At 47.2% G+C, this 22,449-nt stretch overlaps 1 protein-coding gene across 3 annotated transcripts in view; it reads left to right on the top strand.

The window, feature by feature from the left end:
• Positions 1-22,449, top strand: part of pak1 (p21 protein (Cdc42/Rac)-activated kinase 1) — a 234,991-nt gene that overhangs the window by 209,951 nt on the left and 2,591 nt on the right. For all 3 annotated transcript variants that reach the window (XM_080197673.1, XM_080197674.1, XM_080197672.1), the window contains exons 12-14: positions 6,734-6,833; positions 17,616-17,812; positions 21,085-21,222. In XM_080197673.1, the coding sequence (XP_080053799.1) occupies positions 6,734-6,833; positions 17,616-17,812; positions 21,085-21,222 (435 nt within the window). The remainder of the gene's footprint in view (positions 1-6,733; positions 6,834-17,615; positions 17,813-21,084; positions 21,223-22,449) is intronic.

A 22,449-nucleotide genomic window follows, 5' to 3' on the forward strand; every position in this document is an offset into this window, starting at 1 on the left:
TGCTGGAGTGTGGCGACTAGGGGATTTTCATAGCAACTTTGTTGCAACGTTAATTTAATCCTACTTGTGACAATAATAAATAAACTTTAAAAGAATATTATTGAGGTTTGCATATATGGAGTTGGAAATAGTTCGCTGATAGAGGTTTATAAAATGTTGAGAGGAATAGATAGGGTGGATTCTCGGAGGCTATTTCCCAGGGCTGAAATGGTCGCTACGAGAGGACACAGGTTTAAGGTGCTGGGGAGCAGGTACAGAGGAGATGTCAGGGGAAAGTTTTTCACTCAGAGGGTGGTGAGTGAGTGGAATCGGCTGCCGTCGGTGGTGGTGGAGGCGAACTCGCTGGGGTCTTTTAAAAGACTTCTGGCTGAGTATATGGGATCTAATGGGATTGGGAGTTACAGATAGTTCTATGGCTTGGTAGGTATAGATGTGATTGGTGCAACTTGTGGGCCGAAGGGCCTGCCTGTGCTGTAGTGTTCTATGTTCTATGCTTGGGGATGAAAATATCCTGGAAGGATGAGGGTTAACTTATCCCCGTGCAGAGCAGATTGTGCAGGGATGGATGCTGGTGAACCCAACAGTCTGATCAATTGGAGCAAGAACTCCTCTCCCCTGATCTACATGGCTATAATGGGCTGGCTTTCAGTATGCATGTAAGTTCAACCATGACCCTTCCACTCCTCTACCCTGCAGAAGCCAGGGACACAGTGGTTAGCACTGCTGCCTCACAGCGCCAAGGAACCAGGTTCAATTCCTGGCTTGGGTCACTGTCTGTGCGGAGTTTGCACATTCTCCCTGTGTCTGCGTGGGTTTCCTCCGGGTGCTCCGGTTTCCTCCCACAGTCCAAAGATGTGCGGGTTAGGTTGATCAGCCATGCTAAAATTGCCTCTGAGTGTCAGGAGGATTAGTGGGTCAAATACTTGGGGTTACGGGGATAGGGCGTGGATGGGATTGTTGTCAGTGCAGACTTGATGGGCTGAATGGCCTCCTCCTACATTGTAGGGATTAGAGCATAAAACATAGAAAAACTACAGGACAAACAGGCCCTTCGGCCCACAAGTTGCGCCGATGATATCCATACCTACCAGGCTTACCTATAACCCTTAATCCTATTAAGTTCCATGTACTCATCCAGAAGTCTCTTGAAAGACCCTAATGAATTTGCCTCGACCACCACCACCGACGGTAGCCGATTCCAGTCACCCACTCACCCCTGATATCTCCTCTGTACCTACTCCCCAGCATCTGGTTGGTCTCTCTCTCTCTCTCTGTCCCAGTGTCTCCCTCTCTCTGTCCCAGTGTCTCCCTCTCTCTGTCCCAGAAATTGACTGAAAGGGGAAATTCTCCCGTCACTCCCCCCGCCATGGGAATCACAGCGAGCGGGAGCGGGGAGCTGACCACGCAAAGATCCATTGACCTCAGGCGAGAGTCTCTCGTTTTGGGCAAGCGAGGTCAGAAAAACCCAACCAAAATCTTGGACCAAAACAGCAAGAGTATTTATTTTAAACGCTGTGAAAACTAAAATTATGGTAGATCTATCTCGGAAAGGAGAAAAGTATGGTGAGGTTTACCAAAGGCACTCATTGTTAGGAGAATTTTTAAACAAATAGGGCAGAAATGTTTCCACTGACAGGCGAGCTGGTGACCAATGACCATGGATGTAAGGTAACTGGCAGGAAATGAGGGGTGGGTTTTCATTCAGGAGGTGACAGTGATCCTCAATACACCGTACAGTCCTGAAGGGGCAGAGAGAATGGGTTCAGGGGTAGCTATCCGAAGGGAATTGGATAAATGTCTGAACAAGAAAATAATTACAAGACCATTTAGAGCAGAATGATTTCAGCCAATAACTCCAAAGAGCCCGTATTGGCATAGAATCCCTACAGTCCAGAAGGAGGCCATTCGGCCCATCAGACCTGCACCAACAACAGCCTCACCCAGGCTCTATCCCCGTAACCCTACATATTTACTCTGCTAATTCCCCTCCCGATACTAAATAAGTTAACCCTTATCCTTCTAGGATATTTTCATCCCAAAGTATTTGGAAGCAGCAAAACGTTTCCGACTGCGTATATGCCAACCTCAGTAATAATCTTGTAAAGTTTATTTTTCGTGTCTTAAGTAGGCTTACATTAACACTGCAATAAAGTCACTACGAGAATGGCCAACGTGCACACCTTTGTGGGAGGAAACTTGAGCATCTGGAGGAAACCCATACAGAAACGGGGAGAATGTGCAAACTTCACACAGTCACCCAAGCTTGGAATTGAACCCAGGTCCCAGTTGTTGTGAGATAGCAGTGCCAACCACGGTGCTGCCATGTTGATATGAGGTCTAGAAGGCACAGGTTGGAAGTCTTGGGCAGGAGATACAGAGGAAAATGTGCACAAGAACTTTTTTACACAGCAAGTGAAAATTGTCATTGTTAATTTTCCAAGTGGCTTGGATGTACTTGTACAAGGAAAGCAGAAAGTTAGCATGCAGGTACTGCATGTAATTAGAAGATAAATGGCATATTAGTCTTTTATTACAAGGGAATTGGAATATAAAAAATAAGGAAGTCTTGTTACAGTTGTAGAAGTCTTTGGTGAGACCACATCTGGACAAGTGTGTATGGTTTTAGTCTCCATACTTAAGAAGGGAAATACTTGCATTGGGAGCAGTACAGTTCACTAGTCTGGCCCCTGAGATGAGGAGGTCGGCCCATGATGAGAGGTTGAGTAAATTGGGTCTATTCTCTCTGGGTTTAGAGGACTGAGAGGTGATCTAATTGAGGCATACAAGAATCTGAAAGGACTTCACAGGGTGGAGATTGAGAGGTTGGTTCCCCTGGCTGGGGAGATGTAGAAAACAGGGGCAGAGCCTCAGGAGAATGGGCTAATTGTTTAGGACTGAGATGAAGAAGCATTTCTTCATGCAACAGGATGTAATTCTTTGCAATTTCATCCCTCTGATGCACTGTTGCTGAATTTATTTAACACTGAGCGAGACAGACTTTTGAGGTCAGTGATTTTAAAAGGACGTTGGATGGGCTGTTGAGGAGAATAAGCTTGCTAGACTGTGGGGATTGAGTTGGGAAATGGGAGTGACGGGACTGGTCAGGGTTAGGGTTGAGTGCTGGTATAGAAACATAGAAAGATAGGAGCAGGAGGAGGCCATTGGGCCCTTCCAGCCTGCTTCGCAATTCATCACGATCATGGCTGATCATCCAACTCAATAGACTAACCCTGCTTTCACCCCATAACCCTTGATCCCATTTGCCCCAAGTGCTATATCCAGCCGCCCCTTGAATACATTCAATGTTTTGGCATCAACTACTTCCTGTGGTAATGAATTCCACAGGCTCACCACTCTTCGGGTGAAGAAATGTCTCTTCGTCTCCAAGGTAAATGGTCTACCCCGAATCTTCAGACTGTGACCTCTGGTTCTGGGCTCCCCCACTACCGGGAGCAGCCATGTCCCTGCATCGACCATGTCTAGTCCTGTATAGACTTGATGATGGGCCAAATGGCCTCAACCTTTGCCTTAATGACGCTATGAACTGATTGACTAAGGAACAGGCTCAAGGTGCGGTGTCCCAAGACAAAAGGTACTGGGAAAGATGGAAATGGAGTTTCAGGACTAGAGGGCACAGCCTCAAGATAAGGGGGGGCGCAGTTTAGAACAGAGTAGAGGAGGAACTTCTTCACTCAAAGGGTGGTGAATCTCTGGAATTCTCTGCCCATTGAAGTGGTGGAGGCTACCTCGCTAAATATATTTAAGACGCGGGTTGATAGGTTTTTGGTAGGCAAGGGGATTAAGGGTTATGGGGAGAAAGCGGGAAAGTGGAACTGATCCACTTCAGATCAGCCATGATCTTACTGAATGGCGGGGCAGGCTCGAAGGGCCAGATGGCCTACTCCTGCTCCTATTTCTTATGTTCTTATGGAGTTGGGGTAGATGCCTCAAGTGAAAGGGCTAGCAGACTCATTGGGCCAAATGGCCTGCTCTTGTACCCATTTGATAAAAGACTCATTTCACTGCCCCCCTGCTCAGCACAACAAATTATACATTTCTTACAGTGAGTATCTGATATAAAAATACATCTCTTGCAGTTCTTCTAATTATGTTCCGATGATTTTGATGAGGACTTGTCTTCACACGTTCAGCGCTCCCAGCGCAACTGTTTAAAGTTCATCAGTTTTAGTTTGTGAAAGTTGGCAAATAAACTGCGAACTGTCATGACACTGTAAAACTGAGAGGAATTTTTGTTTTCAATAAGATCAGCGCTGAAATAACAGGGCAGCTCTGCCAACGAGTCATTCATCCGGAGCAAACTGTCTGTAAATAGAAGCCTTGTATTATGTGTGAGAACATTCAGCCTAAACTCAGCACAGATGCTGAGGCTATGTTGCCGTTACACAAGAGGGAGCTACTTGAATTGAGGAGGAATAGAGACTGAGCATTGAAGGGCGCTCAGCGGTGGAATTGAATAATGCTCACTATCCCTGTGTTAGATTGGATTGTGATGTGGAGGTGCCGGCGTTGGACTGGGGTAAACACAGTAAGAAGCCTCACAACACCAGGTTAAAGTCCAACAGGTTTATTTGGCAACAAACAGCAGTGCTAGTGGCGTTTGTTATCAGATAAACCTGTTGGACTTTAACGTGTTGTTGTGAGATTTCTTACTTTGATTAGATTATCCAGAATGCTGCTTAACGGCATTAAATTATTGATGTAGTCCAGTCAGGCTTTGATGGTCTTAGATGTAACACTTTTGGGAATGAGGAGGCCATTCCTGCTGCTTTCCCTTCCCCCGCCAACCAACTCCCACCCCCCTCCCCCCCCGACCGACTCCCACCCCCCCCTCCCTCCGACCGACTCCCACCCCCCTTTCTCCTCTCCGCTGCCATCTGAGTTTGTTTGTTTATTAATCACGAGTACATTAACACTGTAATTAAGTTACTGTGAAAATCCCCTAGTCGCTGCACTCCGGCACCTGTTCAGCTACGCTAAGAGGCTGTTTAGCACGGCCAGTGCAGCCAACCAGCACGCCTTTCGGACTGTGGGAGGAAACCGGAGCACCCGGAGGAAACCCGCGCAGACACCAGGAGAATGTGCAAATTCCGCATAGACAATGATCCAAGCCGGGAATTGAACCCGGGTCCTTGGCGCTGTGAGGCAGCAGTACCAACCACTGTGCCACCGCACCACCCCTTTTTCTTACCTATGAACTGAATTACTCTGAAATGTGTTTTGTTTGTCTACAATTGGAGAAGTGGATGGAACCAGTCACTCAGGCGCTGATTGGATTAGAAAGCAGATTTCACCACATCCATAATGCCTTTGTATTGCAGAAGTCAGCAATGCCACCCGCCTTCTTGCCCTTTTTTGGCTGAGGGGCAGATGGAGACCACCCGTGATAGTTTGGACCAACTCTGCATGCAGAGTTTTTGTGTGTTCAGAATTTACCCTGCAATCTCCTCCTTGATATCATGAGGGTGAATCCGCATTGTCTGACAGTGTGATGGGCCGAGAGCTGTGTGGTGGTCCAACGGGCCAAGGGCTTGGCATGCCTGCATCAGGAGTAGAAATGGGAGCTCCAGGCTTTGGGTCGCACGGGGTAACATCTTTAAATGATTGGATTTTGATTTGATTCAATTTATTATTGTCACATGTATTTAACATACAGTGAAAAGTATTGTTTCTTGCACACAATGCAGACGACGCATACCATTCATAGAGAAGAAAAGGAGAGAGTGGAGAATGTAGTGTTACAGTCATAGCTAAGATGAGGAGAAAGATCAACTTAGTGCGAGATAGGTCCATTCAAAAGTCTGATGGCAGCAGGGAAGAAGCTGTTCTTGAGTCGGTTGGTACGTGACCTCAGACTTTTGTATCCTTTTTCCCGATGGAAGAAGGTGGAAAAAAGTATGCCTGGGGTGCATGGGCACCTTAATTATGCTGGCTGCTTTTCCGAAGCAATGGGAAGTGTGGACAATGTCAGTGGATGGGAGGCTGGTTTGTGTGATGGATTGGGCTTCATTCATGACCCTTTAGTCTTGGGAAATGGGCAGTGAGACCAACTCTGCCAACTCTATTACAGAAAGAATATTACTAAACTAGAAAGAGTGCAGAAAAGATTTACTAGGATGCGACTTGCCCTTGATGGTTTGAGCTATAAGGAGAGGCTGGATAGATTGGGGTTTCTTTCTCTGGCGCGTAGGAGGCTTAGGGGTGATCTTACCGAGGTCTATAAAATAATGAGGGGAGTAGCTCAGTTAGATAGTCAACATCTTTTCCCAAAGGTAGGGGAGTCTAAAACTAGAGTTGTAGGTTTAAGGTGAGAGGAGAGAGATACAAAAGTGTCCAGTGGGGCAATTTTTTCACGCAGAGGGTGGTGAGTGTCTGGAACAAGCTGCCAGAGGCAGCAGTAGAGGCAGGTGCAATTTTGCCTTTTAAAAAGCATTTAGATTGTTGCATGGGTGTAGAGGGATATGGGCCAACTGCGGGCAATTGGAACTAGCTTAGTGGGTTTGAAATAGGGCAGCATGGACAAGGTGGGCTGATGAGCCAGTTTCTATGCCGTAGACCTCTTTGACTATACGACCACGTTTAACTGGCTTGCTTACCCACTCCCTGATGCATGGATGCCCCTCTCCCACCCGGCGGTGTGGGTCTTGTTGGGATTTTTGCTGGGCATGTCCTTTCTAAAGTGATTTCTTTCCTTTTTGTTTTTCTTTTGTCCTAGTGTTTACAAGCGCTGGAGTTCCTACATTCGAACCAGGTCATTCACAGAGACATAAAGAGTGACAATATTCTACTGGGCATGGATGGCTCTGTCAAGCTAAGTATGTTTCTAAACTCTTGAAGCTAAATCCCAGCCACTTAACTGCAGTAACGGAGACAAAAACTGCTGGAAAATTTCAGCAGGTATAACAGCATCTGTGGGTAGAGTATAGAGCCAACGTTTCAATTCAGGAAGGGTTGGCCAGATTCGAAACCTTGGCTCTATCCTCTCTCCACAGCTGCTGTCACAGCTGCTGAAATTTTCCAACATTTTCTGGGGTTTTTTTTTTCGATTCCAGCACCTGCAGTCATTTGCTTTTTTTTTAAACTTGACTGCATGGAATTTAAAGTAAAGTTTATTTATTAGTCACAAATGGATTTACATTTACTGCGAAAATCCCCCAGGCGCCACACTCCGGCTCCTGTTCGGGTACACTGAGGGAGAATTTGGCACGGCCAATGCATCTAACCGGCACGTCTTTCGGACTGTGGGAGGAAACCCAAGGGGAGAATGTGTAAACTCTGCACAGATAGCGCAGATGACTGACTCCTTATCCTGAGACGATGACGCCCGAATTATAGACCCTCCAGCCAGAGGTGAAACAGACACTCAGCCTCGACTCTGTGTTAAAAACAATTTTAACGCGCCCAAACATTGGATAAATTCCGTTTTCTAAACACAGACTGATCCCCAGGCCTCTGTTCATAGTGAGACATTTAAAATGTTACAATGGCACGGTGATTAACACTGCTGCCTCACAGCGCCAGGGACCCGGGTTCGATTCCCGGCTTGGGTCACTGTCTGTGTGGAGTCCCCCCGTGTCTGCGCGCGTTTCCTCCCACAGACCGATGATGTGCAGGTTAGGTGGATTGGCCGTGGAAAATGTGCGGGGTTACGGGGATAGGGCGGGAGTTGGGGCTTGGTAAAATCATCTGTCACGGAGTGAATGCAGCCTCGATGGGCCGAATGGCCTCTTCTGTACTGTAGAGATTCTACGATTCAGCGGTGCCAGAAACGCGCACCTGAACCGAGAATATCTTCGAAGTTACAAGAATCAGTAAACACACTTGTCCGTGGAGACTTTCAGTAAGCTTTTGTGGCTGATTTCTGGCATGTGCAGTGAGCTCGCAGGCGTCTGTATTGCTGAATGAATCCGTTCTGCGGCGATAATCCAGTGCTGTACAAGGCAGCCAGACACGGAAGCCTGTTTGCTGTCAGATGAATTTAGAGCCAATACCAGTAAGAGCCTCAGAAGCCGAGAGTGAACAGACTTGTTATCCGCATCTGTGACACCAGGTGGCGCCTTTACCATTCCGGATATGGAATGTCTGCGCTACCAACACACTGGCCCAGGTCTCCCGTGTCTGTGTGGGTTTCCTCCCACTGTCCCAAAGATGTGTGGGTCAGGTGATTGGCCACTGCTAAATTGACCCTCAGCGTCAGAGGGACTAGCCAGGGCAAATGTGTGGGGTAAATGGGGATAGGGCCTGACTGTGGTTGGTGCAGGCTCGATGGGCCGAATGGCCTCCTCCTGCTCTGTAGGGATTCTATAATTCTGAGAGTGTCGTTGGAAAAAGCATCGGGGTTTTCTCCGCTCCCAGCGTCGGAAGATTTAGGCCAGCTCCAGCCTTGGACTGTGTCCCGTTTACTCTTAGTGAATGATGGAATTACGTACCCAATCCCTGGAATGGTTGAAAGGATCCACTCTACGCATCAGTCGCAGTGGCTAGGCACTTCTGGACATTCGTGAGGGGTGCTATGTAAATGCAAGCTCCTTTTTGGAATGGCTGCCCTGTCCACCGCTCCCCAACTGATATTTATTTGCATTTTCTGGCAGCAGATCGCAGGTGACAGGAGGAAACGGCGGATTCCGCCGTCCCAGAAATACTTGGGGGGGGGGGGGAAATATCGTACTCAATTACTACCCCAGCCAGATCCTAACCTGGGAAAAGCCTGGAAGGCTGAAGGTGATTCTAAGGCAGCCTTTGCTAAGCAAAGACCTTAGAGGAACTAAGAAGTTCCTCTTCAGCCTTCAGAGTTGAGGAGGATCTTCTTCACTCAAAGGGTGGTGAGTCTCTGGAATTCTCTGCCCGTTGAAGTGGTGGAGGCTACCTCGCTAAATATTTTTAAGTCACGGGTAGATAGGTTTTTGGTAGACAGGGGAATTAAGGGTTATGGGGAGAAAGCGGGAAAGTGGAACTGATCCACTTCAGATCAGCCATGATCTTATTGAATGGCGGGACAGGTTCGAAGGGCTAGATGGCCTACTCCTGCTCCTATTTCTTATGTTCTTATGTAATTGGGGTTTTCTAGTTCCAGTTGGGAAATGTTTGTGGATATCCAATGTGGACTTATTGACAGAATATTCCTGACAGGTGATTGGGTACCTGTACAGGAATGCAGTGTATTTACATTCACCCCAGTGGGTTTTTATGCTCCAAGCCAACATCTTCCTATCCTTCACCTAACCACATTGGTGTCCCCTCCCATTGCGCTGAACATGTGCTGATGCCAACTAAATAAATTCAAAAGCTATAATTCTGATTGTGGCTACCTCATCGGGTAAACAAAGCACAGTAATCACAGAATCCCTACAGCGCAGAAGAAGGCCCACAACAATCCCAGCCAGGCCCTATCGCCGTAACCCCACACATTTAGCCTAGCTAATCTCCCTGACGCTAAGGGGCAATTTAGCTTGGCCAATTCACCTAATCTACAATTTACATAAGCTACTATGTTGATATTCTACATCACGGGTGGCACAGTGGTTAGCACTGCTGTCCCACAGCACCAGGGACCCGGGTTCAATTCCAGCTCCGGGTGACTGCCTGTGTGGAGTTTGCGTGTTCTCCTCGTGTCTGTGTGGGTTTCTTCCGGGCGCTCCGGAGTGTGGGAGGAAACCGGAGCGTCCGCAAGAAACCCACACAGACACGAGGAGAACGTGTAAACTCCACACAGACAGTGACCCGAAACTGAAATTGATCCTGGGTCCCTGGTGCTGTGAAGCAGCAGTGCTAACCACTGTGCCACCCGTGGTGTAGAATATCAACATGTAAATTGCACTCACTGATGTGCTAGGAGGTACTGGCCCATTTTAAAATAATTAATGTATTTAAAAATACAAAGTTGAATATTGACAGAAGTGTTCCAGCCAATAACTTAGAGGCAGAATGAGACTTCTAGCAGGGTCCATTTTGCAGCAAATAGGGTTTAGAGAAAAAGCACACTGCAGCAGTCTACAGAGTCTACTTATAAGAGCAGCTTATACAAAACTGTAGCAAATATAACCAGTGACAGAAACATTGCTGAGTGTGTCCCAACACAATACAGTGAGTGGAGGATGGTTACAAACTACAAACCTTGTGCATAACATCAATGCCAGTCACTTACTGCAGCCTGATCATCTCCAGATCAACGCAAATTACTTTGGGATTCTGGAAGCTGAAACAAAAATAGAAAAAATGCTGGAAAATCTCAACAGGTCTGACAGCATCTGTGGAGGGAGAAGAACATAGAACATTACAGCGCAGTACAGGCCCTTCAGCCCTCGATGTTGCGCCGACCAGTGGAACCAATCTAATGACCCTCTAACCTAAACTATTCCAATGTTATCCATATGCCTATCCACTGACCATTTGAACGCCCTTTAAGTTGGTGAGCCAGTGTTTTGAATCTAGATGACCCTACGTCAGACCCTCAGTCTGCCTGGATATTAGAACGGAGTTGAGGAGGAACTTCTTCACTCAAAGGGTGGTGAATCTCTGGAATTCTCTGCCCGTTGAAGTGGTGGAGGCTGCCTCGCTAAATATTTTTAAGACGCGGGTTGATGGGTTCTTGATAAGAGAGGGGATTAAGGGTTATGGGGAGAGGGCGGGAAAGTGGAACTGAACCCACTATCAGATCAGCCATGATCTTATTGAATGGCAGGGCAGGCTCGAAGGGCTAGATGGCCTACTCCTGCTCCTATTTCTTATGTTGCAGTATTACTAGTATTCCACTTTTAAAAAAAGATGCGCGGTAGAAATCTAACAAATGATTTATCGAGTGTCGAAGACAGGCCATAAATTTGCAGCTATTTTGGGAGGAAGTCTCTGGTTTTATTTACTTCCTTATTTTGTTATAGCATGCATATAAATCATAGACCACAAGCATAGGAACCTACCTTAGCACTTCACATCGTAGCTCAGAATTAGAGGGAACAAACCAGACAGATGAGAACCATGGCCCACACTTCCAGCTAACTCATCACTGTTTTAATACGGATACATTTTCTGAGGAGCAGTTTATTTCAGTAAGGTAAGATAGATGCGCCAACAGAAGTTGGCCGTACACCACCTCAACAAGATGGAAAATCGGTGGGATGGGCTGAGGCAAATCGATTTTCATTTACCTAGTATTTACCAGACAGGAGCAGGTCATTAAACTCAACTAGTTTATGCCGGATTTTATTCCCCACACCCACTCACCTTTTCTTTGACCTATCAAGATATTTCCTCTTCTCCCTCATGTTACAAACCTATGAACAAGGAGCAGAAGTAGACATTCCGGCTCTCGGCCATTTAATAAGATCATGGCTGACCTGATGGTGACCTCCAATCTGCAACCTGCCTATCCCCAATAACCTTGTCTCTCCTCCTCCTCCTCCTCCTTCCCCCCATGCTCCCCCCCTCCCCCACCCACCCACCACCACCACCACCACCACCACCAAGAATATCCACTCTTTTTTTACTCTGTAAAAGAATGAGGGGCACAGATCAGGTAGATAGTCAACATCTTTCCCCAAAGGTAGGGGAGTCTAAAACTAGGGGGCATAGGCTTAAGGGAAGAGACCCAGAGGGGCAATTTTTTTTTATATATAGAGGGTGGTGAGTGTCTGGAGTGAGCCGCCAGAGACAGTAGTAGAGGCAGGTACAATTTTGTCTTTTAAAAAGCATTTAGACAGTTACATGGGCACAGGGGGATATGGACCAATTGTGGGCAAATGAACGTACCGTCACAGGGAAGAATTGATCAGATACATTTAAGCACCATCTAGGTACACATTCCATCAGTCTTTACTACAGAGGATACACATAACACTCTAGAAGCAGCAATGAACCAGGAAATGAAAGGGAGGGAGGAACTCAGGATAATTACAATCTCCTGGGAAATGGTACTGGGTAAATGCTTGGAGCTGTGGGTTGACAAATCCCTGGGTCTTGATGGACTTCGTCCTTGAGCCTTCAAGGTGTAGAGTGAGATAGTTGATACATCGGTTTTAATTTTCCAGAACTCCCTCGATTCAGGGAAGGATCCATGGGCTTCACCTTGGAGTTTTACAATCTCTCACGATTATTCTTCGCTCTTTTATTCTTCCTTCCGAAATAGACAGTTCCACGTTTTCCAACGTCATGCTCCATTTGCCAGATTTTTTGCCCACTCACTTAACCTGTCCATATCTGTTCATAGCCTCCTTGTGTATATTTCACAACTTACTTTCCTGCCTATCTTTGTACCATCAGCAAACTTGGCAACTCTGCCTTCACGCAAGTCATTTATAAGTGGCACATTGCTTGTTACACTAGGCATAAATGGGTCCTTGCCAACCTGAAACCTGAAAATTGTCTCCTTCTACTGAGCCAGACAGTCTTCTGTCGATGCCAATGTTACCCCACATATTACATATGTTACATGGGCTTTTAGTTTCTAAAATAACCTTTGGTGTGGCACCTTATCAAATGCTTTTTGGAAATCTAAATCCACTAACTTTATCCACAGCGCAGGTTACTTCCTCAAAGAACCCCTGTAGATTGGTTAAACATGATTTTCCTTTCACAAAACCATGTTGACTCTGCCTGATTACCTTGAACTTGTGGCACAGTGTTTAGCATTGCTGTCTCACAGCTCCAGGACCTGAGTTTGATTCCTGGTTTGGGTCATGGTCTGTGTGGAGTTTGCACATTCTCCCCGTGTCTGCCTGGGTTTCCTCCAGGTGCTCCGGATTCCCCTCTCAGCCCAAAGATATACGAGTTAGGTGCATTAGCAACGCCAAATTGCCCCTTAGTGTTCCAGGATGCGTAGGTTAGAGGGATTAGAAGGATAAATATGTGGAGTCACTGGGATAGGGCCTGGGTGGGATTGTTGTCGGTGCAGATTCAATGGCCTGAATGGCCTCTTTATGCACTGTAGGGATTCTATGATTTTTATCCTGATTAGCTTGAGCTTAGCCAAGTGCCTTGCTTCTAACATTTTTTCTCGACAGATGTTAAGCTTGTAGTTTCTCTCCCTCCCTTTTTGAATGAAAGAGTCACATTTGCTATCTTCTAATCTGACGGATACTTCCCTGAATTGAGGGAGTTTTGGAAAACTAAAACCGATACATCAGCTATGTCACTGGACACTTCGAAGACCCAAGGATGAAGTCCATCTGGACCCGGGGATTTGTCAACCCACAGTTCCAACCATTTGCTCAGTGCCGTTTCCCAGGAGATTGTAACTCTCCTGAGTTCCTCCCTACCTTTTGTTTCCTGGTTCATAGCTGCTCCTGGACTGTTGCTTGTATCCTCCATAGTAAAGACTGATGGAGCATTTACCTAGCTAGTTCTTAAATATACCTGGTCAACTACTCCTTGTGTTGGTATGTTTATTTTAAGGCTGTATAGTCGATGTGATAGCAAGCTGGTGTATTAAAAACGTGCAGATTACAGGAGGAAGGGGTGACCTCCTGCAGTTTTGAGATTGCGATGAAGAATGAGCTGGAGTAGGAGGTGCTGTATTGAGCCTGGCCTTTGATACAGTGACAATAGAGAGAGGAAACAGCGGGAGCAGGCCAGTCCACTCCTCCCGTCTGTCCCCTCGTTCGGTCGGATCAGACATGATCTGCGTGGTAGAGCGAGACAATAGGTTTGAAACTGGGATCAGAGGGTGGGTGAATTTGTGGAACTCTTTGCCCCATAGCGCGGTGGAGTCTGAATCATTGAATGGTTCCAAGAAGGAGATAGACATATTTCTAATATAAAAAGGGATAAGGGGAATAAGTGGATTTGAGACCAAGGAGCCATGATCTGATTGAATGGTGGAGCAGATCGAAGGGCTGAGTTTAAGAACATAAGAAATAGGAGCAGGAGTAGGCCATCTAGCCCCTTGAGCCTGCCCCGCCATTCAATAAGATCATGGCTGATCTGAAGTGGCTCAGTTCCACTTTCCCGCTTTCTCCCCATAACCCTTAATCCCCTTGCCTACCAAAAACCTATCTACCCGCGTCTTAAATATATCTAGCGAGGTAGCCTCCACCACTTCAACGGGCAGAGAATTCCAGAGATTCACCACCCTTTGAGTGAAGAAGTTCCTCCTCAACTCTGTTCTAAACTGCGCCCCCCCTTATCTTGAGGCTGTGCCCTCTAGCCCTGCTGTCCTTTCTGAGCGGGAAGAACCTCTCCACCTCTACCCTACCCATCCCTTTCATCATCTTATACATTTGCCTACTTCTGCTCCTAATTCCTACGTTCCTACGTTCCACACTTCCGCCTCTTTTGATTTGCCTTTGATTCAGATCCCTCAGTACCACCGGCCGATTTACAGACGTCCGTTGATTTCAGTCTTACAAAATTACGGGAAGAAAAATTGACAAGAAGCACCACAATGAATATTCAGGGAAACGTTGGCTGTTAGTGTGTTGTAAACTGGGAAGTAGGGATTAGGGCCACGCGGTGAGGCAGGCTGCGTGCGCTGACATCGCCAGGGATCCCTGGGGTGCCCCGCTTTAACTCTCCCGACTGTGTGCATTCGTAATAACTCTGCTTGCTGCAGAGAGATGGCTGTAAAGGAAGTGAAACTGCTGTTGTAAGGGTAACACAACAGAATGGAATAATCAGCCCGAGGGTCAAAGCTGGTGAATCTGTTGTCTGCGAACTGGCGCAAATAGAACTCAATAGAAATGGCAAGTCCTTGAGGTGGAGCCGGGGATGGTCGGTAAATGCCTGGCTTTGCCATGGTTATTTTGGGGATGTAGAAAATCACATAGAATCCCTACAGCACAGAAGGAGGCCATTTGGCCCATTAAGTCTGTACCGACCACATCCCCACCCAGGCCTGTCCCCACAACCCTCATTTGCCCTAGCTAATCCCCCTGACATTAGGGTCAATTTATCATGGCCAATGCACCTAACCCGCACATCTTTGGACTGTGGGAGGAAACCGGAGCACCCGGAGGAAATCCATGCAGACACGAGGAGGATGTGAAAACTCCACGCAGACAGTGACCCGAGGCTGGAATTGAACCCGTGTCCCTGACGCTGTGAGGCAGCTGTGCTAACCACTGTGCCGCCGTGCCGCCCTTAATTGCCAGAGGTTGCCACATCCTGTAGTTTGTACCTTTAAAAAGAAATAGGACCAGTAAGAGAATGGGGACTAGTAAGAAGAGTACCGGGATGGACAATAGATGCTGGCCAGTCAGTGACGCCCATGTCCAACGAATGAATTTTTGAGAAAAAAAGAAAGGTCCCTGTCCTGCTTACTCTCAACACGCCACTCGAACTTTCTCACTGGGCTTGTGTCTTTTTTTTTAAGAAAAAAACTCTCAAGTCAGCACGGTAGCACAGTGGGTTAGCATTGCTGCTTCACAGCTCCAGGGACCTGGGCTCGATTCTTGGCTCGGGTCACTGTCTGTGTGGAGTTTGCACATTCTCCTCGTGTCTGCGTGGGTTTCCTCCGGTTGCTCCGGTTTCCTCCCGCAGTCCAAAGATGTGCGGGTTAGGTTGATTGGCCATGCTAAAAAATTGCCCCTTAGTGTCCAGGGATGTGTAGGTTAGAGGGATTAGTGGGTATAATATGTAGGGATATGGGGGTAGGGCCTGGGTGGGATTGTGATAAGAGAGGGGATTAAGGGTTATGGGGAGAGGGCGGGAAAGTGGAACTGAGCCACAACAGATCAGCCATGATCTTATTGAATGGCGGGGCAGGCTCGAAGGGCTAGATGGCCTACTCCTGCTCCTATTTCTTATGTTCTTATGTTCTTATGTGCAGACTCGATGGGCCAAAGGGCCTCTTTCTGCACGGTAGGGTTCTATGATTCTATTACAAGGGGGCATAGGTTTAAGGGGCAAAGTTTAAAGGAGATGTACAAGGCAAGTTTTTATTTACACAGAGGGTGGTGGGTGCCTGGATCTTGCTGCCGGGGGAGGTAGTGGAAGCAGATACAATAGTGATTTTTAGGGACTATCTTGACAAATACATGAACAGGATGGGAATGGAGGGATATGGTCCCTGGAAGGGTAGGTGGTTTTAGATCAGTCAGGCAGCATGGTCGGTGCAGGCTTGCAGGGTCGAAGGGCCTGTTCCTGTGCTGTAATTTTCTTTGCCCTAATGTTTATTCTTGATGGTGAACACGCTTCATGCAAGCTTTAATTTTCTTGAAAATGGTAGACGGCAGGAAAACAAGCCTGGTCTTCAGGATTTCACACTGAGCATCTGTTCATGCTGGAGCAGATCCAGTTAGCAATGTGCCGTGTGCCAGACTCGACAAGTACATATCCTGTGGCAGGTACAATATCGACGCTTTGTCTGGTACAGTTTGAACTGTCAGGCGCCTTCCCAAGTCTCTTTCTCAACGTAAAAAAAAAATGGAGCTCTCCTGATTACATTCTTTGCCAGAATGTTTCAGTTTGTGGGCAAGACAAAAACTAGAGAACATGAGGAGAAGGCAGCTGCCAACACGTCCAATAAAGAATCCTAGAGGAAGGGACCAGCGACCAACTGGAGAAGCCAAGGCAAATAGTTTAGTTGCATTTGAGGTGAAGCAAGGTTTGCATATTAAAGGGCTAAAGCAAACCGAAGGATATGTTGAGGGGTTGAATGAAGCAAGGGGGGAAGAGGCTTGTGTAGAACACACGAGTCCACTACTTTCACACCACCAATATTTTAACACGGTGGACGTGTTCCCATGCCCTATCTTTGCCTCTGCTGAATTCATATTCCAGCATCAGACCAAAGAACTGATTTTCCACGGAGTAGCAATTCCGCATCAATTCCATAATATGAAGTCTGACATGTGGGCGGCACAGTGGCACAATGGTTAGCGCTGCTGCCTCACAGCGCCAGGGAACCGGGTTCGATTCCGATTACTTATCTATGTGGAGTTTGCACCTTCTCCCTGTTTCTGCATGGGTTTCCTCTTGGTACTCCGATTTCCCCCCTCAGTCTGAAAGATGTGTAGGTTAGGTTAATTGGCCACACCGATTTAGGTGTGAATTATACTGCAAATGGCAGAGCTCTTAGCACCTGGATGGGTACATGAATAGGGAGGGAATAAAGGGATGCGGACCGAGTAAGGGCAGAAGGTTTTTTTAGTTTAATTAGGGCATCATAATTGGCACGGGCTTGGAGGGCCGAAGGGCCTGTTCCTGTGCTGTACTTTCCTTTCTTCTTTGTGCAAAGATTATGTTAAGCCATTGTTTTGGTGGTGGGTGCTGACTCGGAACACATTAAAAGGGGAGCTGGGCTGATTTGTGACTGGGGCTGAGATCACTTCGCATTGAGAGCGAGTGTTTTTATTATTAGCACTTAGCCCTGGGCAAGTTTAGATGTTCAGATTGCCTTTCCCCAGATTGGACGTGGGATTTTCTCGGGTTGAAGAAACCCAAGTTTCTTCACTCGGGTGTGGCATGTTGCAGGGTTGTTTACCCTCTCCCTGGAAACTAAACAGGTAAGGGGGTTGTAGGAAGTTTCTGGTCGCGATGATTCCGCCATTGAGAACAGACTTGTTGGCTGAGCTGGCATTTGCCTGCCCATCGTTATATGTGTGTGTTATGCTGGGTTTTGGTCATGAATAACGTGGCACCAACCTTTCGCCCTCATTTTCTTTCAGCTGACTTCGGTTTCTGCGCTCAGATTACACCGGAACAGAGTAAACGAAGCACAATGGTGGGGACACCATACTGGATGGCCCCTGAGGTGGTCACACGCAAAGCATATGGTCCCAAGGTAGACATTTGGTCACTGGGAATCATGGCAATTGAAATGATTGAGGGAGAACCTCCGTACTTGAACGAGAACCCTCTACGGGTAAGAGCCTCTTTCCTTGATTTGATTGATTAAGAACATGTATTGAATTCAGAAATGTTAGCACGAAACCTTGGTTAGGCCACATTTGGAGTATCATGCACAGTTCTGGTCACCACATCACCAGAAGGACACTTTGGAGAGAGTGCAAAGAAGTTTCACCAGGATGTTCCCTGATCTCAAGGGTGTTGGCTATGAAGAGAGGTTGAATAAACTAGGATTGTTGTCACTGAGGGGAGACCTGATAGAGGTCTACAAAATTTTGACACTTAACTGGCCATGATGTGGAGATGCCTGCTTGGACTCAAGCCTGGTGTTGTCAGACTTTTTTTTTCCAAAAATATACTTTATTCATAAAAATCTCAAAGGAACTATTGCAAATCTACATGGCTTTGAATTGCAAACAGTGCAGAATCAAAACATTTTTACAGATTTATACAAATTACAGTCATTACATTTCAATACTTAAAACTATATACATGCCTCAATAAATTACTGTGTGCCGTTATTGCTCAGATTGGCACACGGTTATGCAGGTCGAGGGTATTCTGCAGTTCCCGGGCCCTCGGTCTGCCTCCGTTAAAAGGCCTTACAGTGTGGCCTTTCCCCGTTGTGCCTTTGCGGCGGCTGCCCCAAGCTTCAGCTCATCCCTCAGCACATAGTCCTGGACCTTGGAAGTCTGCAACACTCGGTCGAGGACAGTTCTTTCAACTGGAAGGTCAGCAAGTTTCGGGCGGACCAAAGTGCGTCCTTCACCGAGTTGATGACCTTCCAGCAGCGGTTGATGTTTGTCTCGGTGTGCGTCCCCGGAAACAGCCCGTAGAGCACAGAGTCCTGCGTCACCGAGCTGCTGGGGACGAACCTCGACAAATACCACTGCATCTCACTCCAGACCTTCTTTGCAAAGGCACATTGTGTTGTCAGACTTCTTACTACACTTAACTGGACCAACATCTTCAGGGCATATCTGAGGCTGCAGCACCACGAGATCCCTGTACATTCATTACCCTCTTTCTTATTGGACTAGCCCTTGCCTAGTGATGAGTCGCAAAAACCCAGCTTGCAGGTGCAGCAGGTGGTCAGGAAGGCGAATGGGATGCTGGCCTTCATAGCGAGGGGGATTGAATATAAAAGTAGGGAGGTCTTTCTGCGGCTGTATAGGGCATTGGTGAGGCCGCAGCTGGAGTACTGTGTGCAGTTTTGGGCGCCGCACCTGCGCAAGGATATTTTGGCCCTGGAGGGAGTGCAGAGGAGGTTTACTAGGCTGATACCGGAGTTGAGGGGATTGAGCTATGAGGAGAGGCTGAATAAACTAGGCTTGTACTCGTTAGAGTTTAGAAGAATGAGGGGAGATCTCATTGAGACATATACGATGATGAATGGGATGGATAGGATAGAGGTGGAGAGACTCTTCCCGCTCAGAAAGGATAGTAGGACTAGGGGGCACAGCCTCAAGATAAAGGGAGTGCGGTTTAGAACGGAGTTGAGGAGGAACTTCTTCACTCAAAGGGTGGTGAATCTCTGGAATTCTCTGCCCGTTGAAGTGGTGGAGGCTACCTCGCTAAATATTTTTAAGACGCGGGTTGATGGGTTTTTGATAAGAGAGGGGATTAAGGGTTATGGGGAGAGGGTGGGAATGTGGAACTGAGCCACGACAGATCAGCCATGATCTTATTGAATGGCGGGGCAGGCTCGAAGGGCTATATGGCCTACTCCTGCTCCTATTTCTTATGTTCTTATGATGAAACTTTGATCTGATCTGATTTATTATCGTCACATGTATATTAGCACACAGTGAGAAGTATTGTTTCTCGCACGCTTTACAAAGCATACCGTTCATAGAGAAGGGAAGCAGAGAGTGCAGAATGTACAGTCATAACTAGGGTGTAGTGAAAGATCAACTCAGTGCAAGGTAGGTGCATTCCAAAGTCTGACGGCAGCAGGGAAGAAGCTGTTCTTGGGTCAGTTAGTACGTGACCACAGACTTTTGTATCTTTTGAAAAAGAGAGCGTCCAGGATGCGTGGCGTCCTTAGTTATGCTGGCTACTTTCCCGAGGCAGTGGGAGGTGTAGACAGAGTCAATGGATGGAAGAAGGCTGCTTTCAAATGTCAAACTTTGACTGAAATTTATCACAATGCCTCTGATAAGAGTAGGGCTGCAGACTTTTAGATTGGTTTTTATTGTGTTAATTTAGGCCAGGCAAACTTATACACTCGTGTATTTTCCACCATTTCTTGGGGGAAGCCTTTGATGTCAGAGGAGTAAATAGTTTGTTCCCTCTGCTATGACTGCTGTGTTACTGGCTGCTGGATATTGTAATAGAATGACCCCAGTTGCTTTCCCTCCCATCTTTTAAATCAGGCACACCTTCCTCCACACCTCCCCCAGCCCCCCCGGCTTGTTCCCACTCCTGGGTCAACAGGATTTGATGTCCCGCTCTCCCAGGAGTCTGTATATGGACAGCACCAAACCTCCAGCTGGATTTGGGGGTGTAGTAGCCAGAGCCCGACTTATGACCCTGCCATTTTAGGAAGGGTGTTCTTGCTGCCTGAAGCTTTGTAAATAAATAGCAAAGTCTCCTGCTTCATTTTAAACACCATTTCCCAGCCCCACTCCTTGGCTTCCGCTGGAATTGGGTCAGTAAATTTTATTTATTAGTGTCGCAAGTAGGCTTACATTAACACTGCGATGAAGTTACTGTGAAAATCCCCAGGTCACCACGCTCTGGCTCACGTTTGGGTAACACTGAGGGAGAATTTAGTACAGCCAGTGCACCTAACCAGCACGTCTTTCAGAGTGTGGGAGGAAACTGGAGCACCTGGAGGAAACCCACGCAGACACGGGGAGAATGTGCAAACTCCGCACAGACAGTGGCCCAAGCTGGGAATCGAACCCGGGTCCCTGGCGCTGTGAGGCAGCAGCGTTAATCACAGTGTCACCGCGCTGTCTAGGGTTCACACTGAGACCTGATTCGTTAAATAATTTAGCACAACATTTTGAAAGGTCAGATTTTTCAGCACTTACACTTTATCCTCGCCAGACATTCATCTGTTTGTGCAATAACTTGTCACTGCTTATGTAGTGTAGCATCCAATCAGATTCCAGGTCTTGCCTCAGATTTTATAATTATATAAATAGCAAAAGGAAATTTACAGCAACACTCCATGAAGGACTAGAAGTTAACTCATAAAGTTTCGCAAACACACTTGAACTTTTGTTTTCTGGTAATACCATCAATTAATTGTATATTTTTTTGGTCACTTTGCATCACTAGGCATTGTATCTGATAGCAACGAACGGCACTCCGGAGCTGCAGAATCCTGAAAGACTGTCGCCTGTATTTAGGGATTTCCTGAATCGCTGTCTGGAGATGGATGTTGAGAAGAGGGGCTCCTCCAAGGAGCTGCTTCAGGTGAGCTGGGTCATCCCGCAGGAGTGGTGGTGTGCTGCACTTTGTTTAGGGAGCCTGAGTTCTTCAGGTTTATTCAGTTTATTTATTATTGTCACAAGTAAGGCTTACATTTACGCTGCAATGGAGTTGCTGTGAAAATCCCCTAATTGCCACATTCCGCCACCTGTTCGGGTACATAGAATCTACAGTGCAGAAGGAAGCCATTTGGCCCATTGAGTTTGTACCAACCACAGTCCCACCCAATCCTTACCCCGTAACCCCACTTATTTATCCAGTTAAACCCCTAACACTAATGGGCAATTTAACACAGCCAATGCATCTAACCAGCTTGTCTTTGGAGTGTGGGGGGAAACCGGAGCACCCGAAGGAAACCCACGCAGCCATGGGGAGAATGTGCAGATAGTGACCCGAAGCTGGGAATTGAACTCAGGTCCCCCACGCTGTGAGGCAGCAGTGCTAACGACTGTGTCGTCGTGCTACCCACTCCACCGTGTCGCCTGATGACAGTACCCACTTACACATGCTTGTTGCAGTCTGGAGCTGTGCGCGGTGATGGCAGAGACTCCGACTTTCTTCCTATCCCGTGGCTGATCAGGAATCTCTCCTCTTCCCAGCTACCAACGCCTTTTATCGAGAGTGTTGCAGGTTGATAAGCAACCTGATTGACCGTGTTATGAATGCACCTTCCTTGGTCATCGAGTCATGGACTCGAACCCAGAATTTCTGACTCCAAGTCAAGGGCATTACCCACTGTGCCACAAAACGACCACCTCGTGTTGGCAAAGGTGCCTAAAATTATGGCAGGTTTTGTGAATATGGTGACTTTACCTGCCTTACCTTTACCTGGGGTGGCACAGTGGTCAACACTGCTGCCTCACAGCACCAGGGACCGGGGTTCAATTTCCGGTTTGGGTCACTGTCAGTGTGGAATCTGCACATTCTCCTCGTGTCAGCGTGGGTTTCCTCCGAGTGCCCCGGTTTCCTCCCACAGTCCAAAGGTGTGCAAGTTAAGGTGCGCTGGCCATGCTACATTCTTGCTCCAGGGTACCCGAACAGGCGTCAGAGTGTGGCGACTAGGGGATTTTCACACCAACTTCATTGCAGTGTTAATGTAAGCCTACTTGTGACAGATAAGCCTTTTTACCTTTACCGGATGATATCAGTGCAGTGGAACTCATTGTGGTGATACCCTTGACAGGTTCTAACAACGTTAGACTGTCTCAATTG

This window comes from Carcharhinus amblyrhynchos, chromosome 10, assembly GCF_965287045.1.
Source record: "Carcharhinus amblyrhynchos chromosome 10, sCarAmb.v2.hapA, whole genome shotgun sequence".
In the NCBI taxonomy this organism is placed as follows: Eukaryota; Metazoa; Chordata; class Chondrichthyes; order Carcharhiniformes; family Carcharhinidae; genus Carcharhinus; species Carcharhinus amblyrhynchos.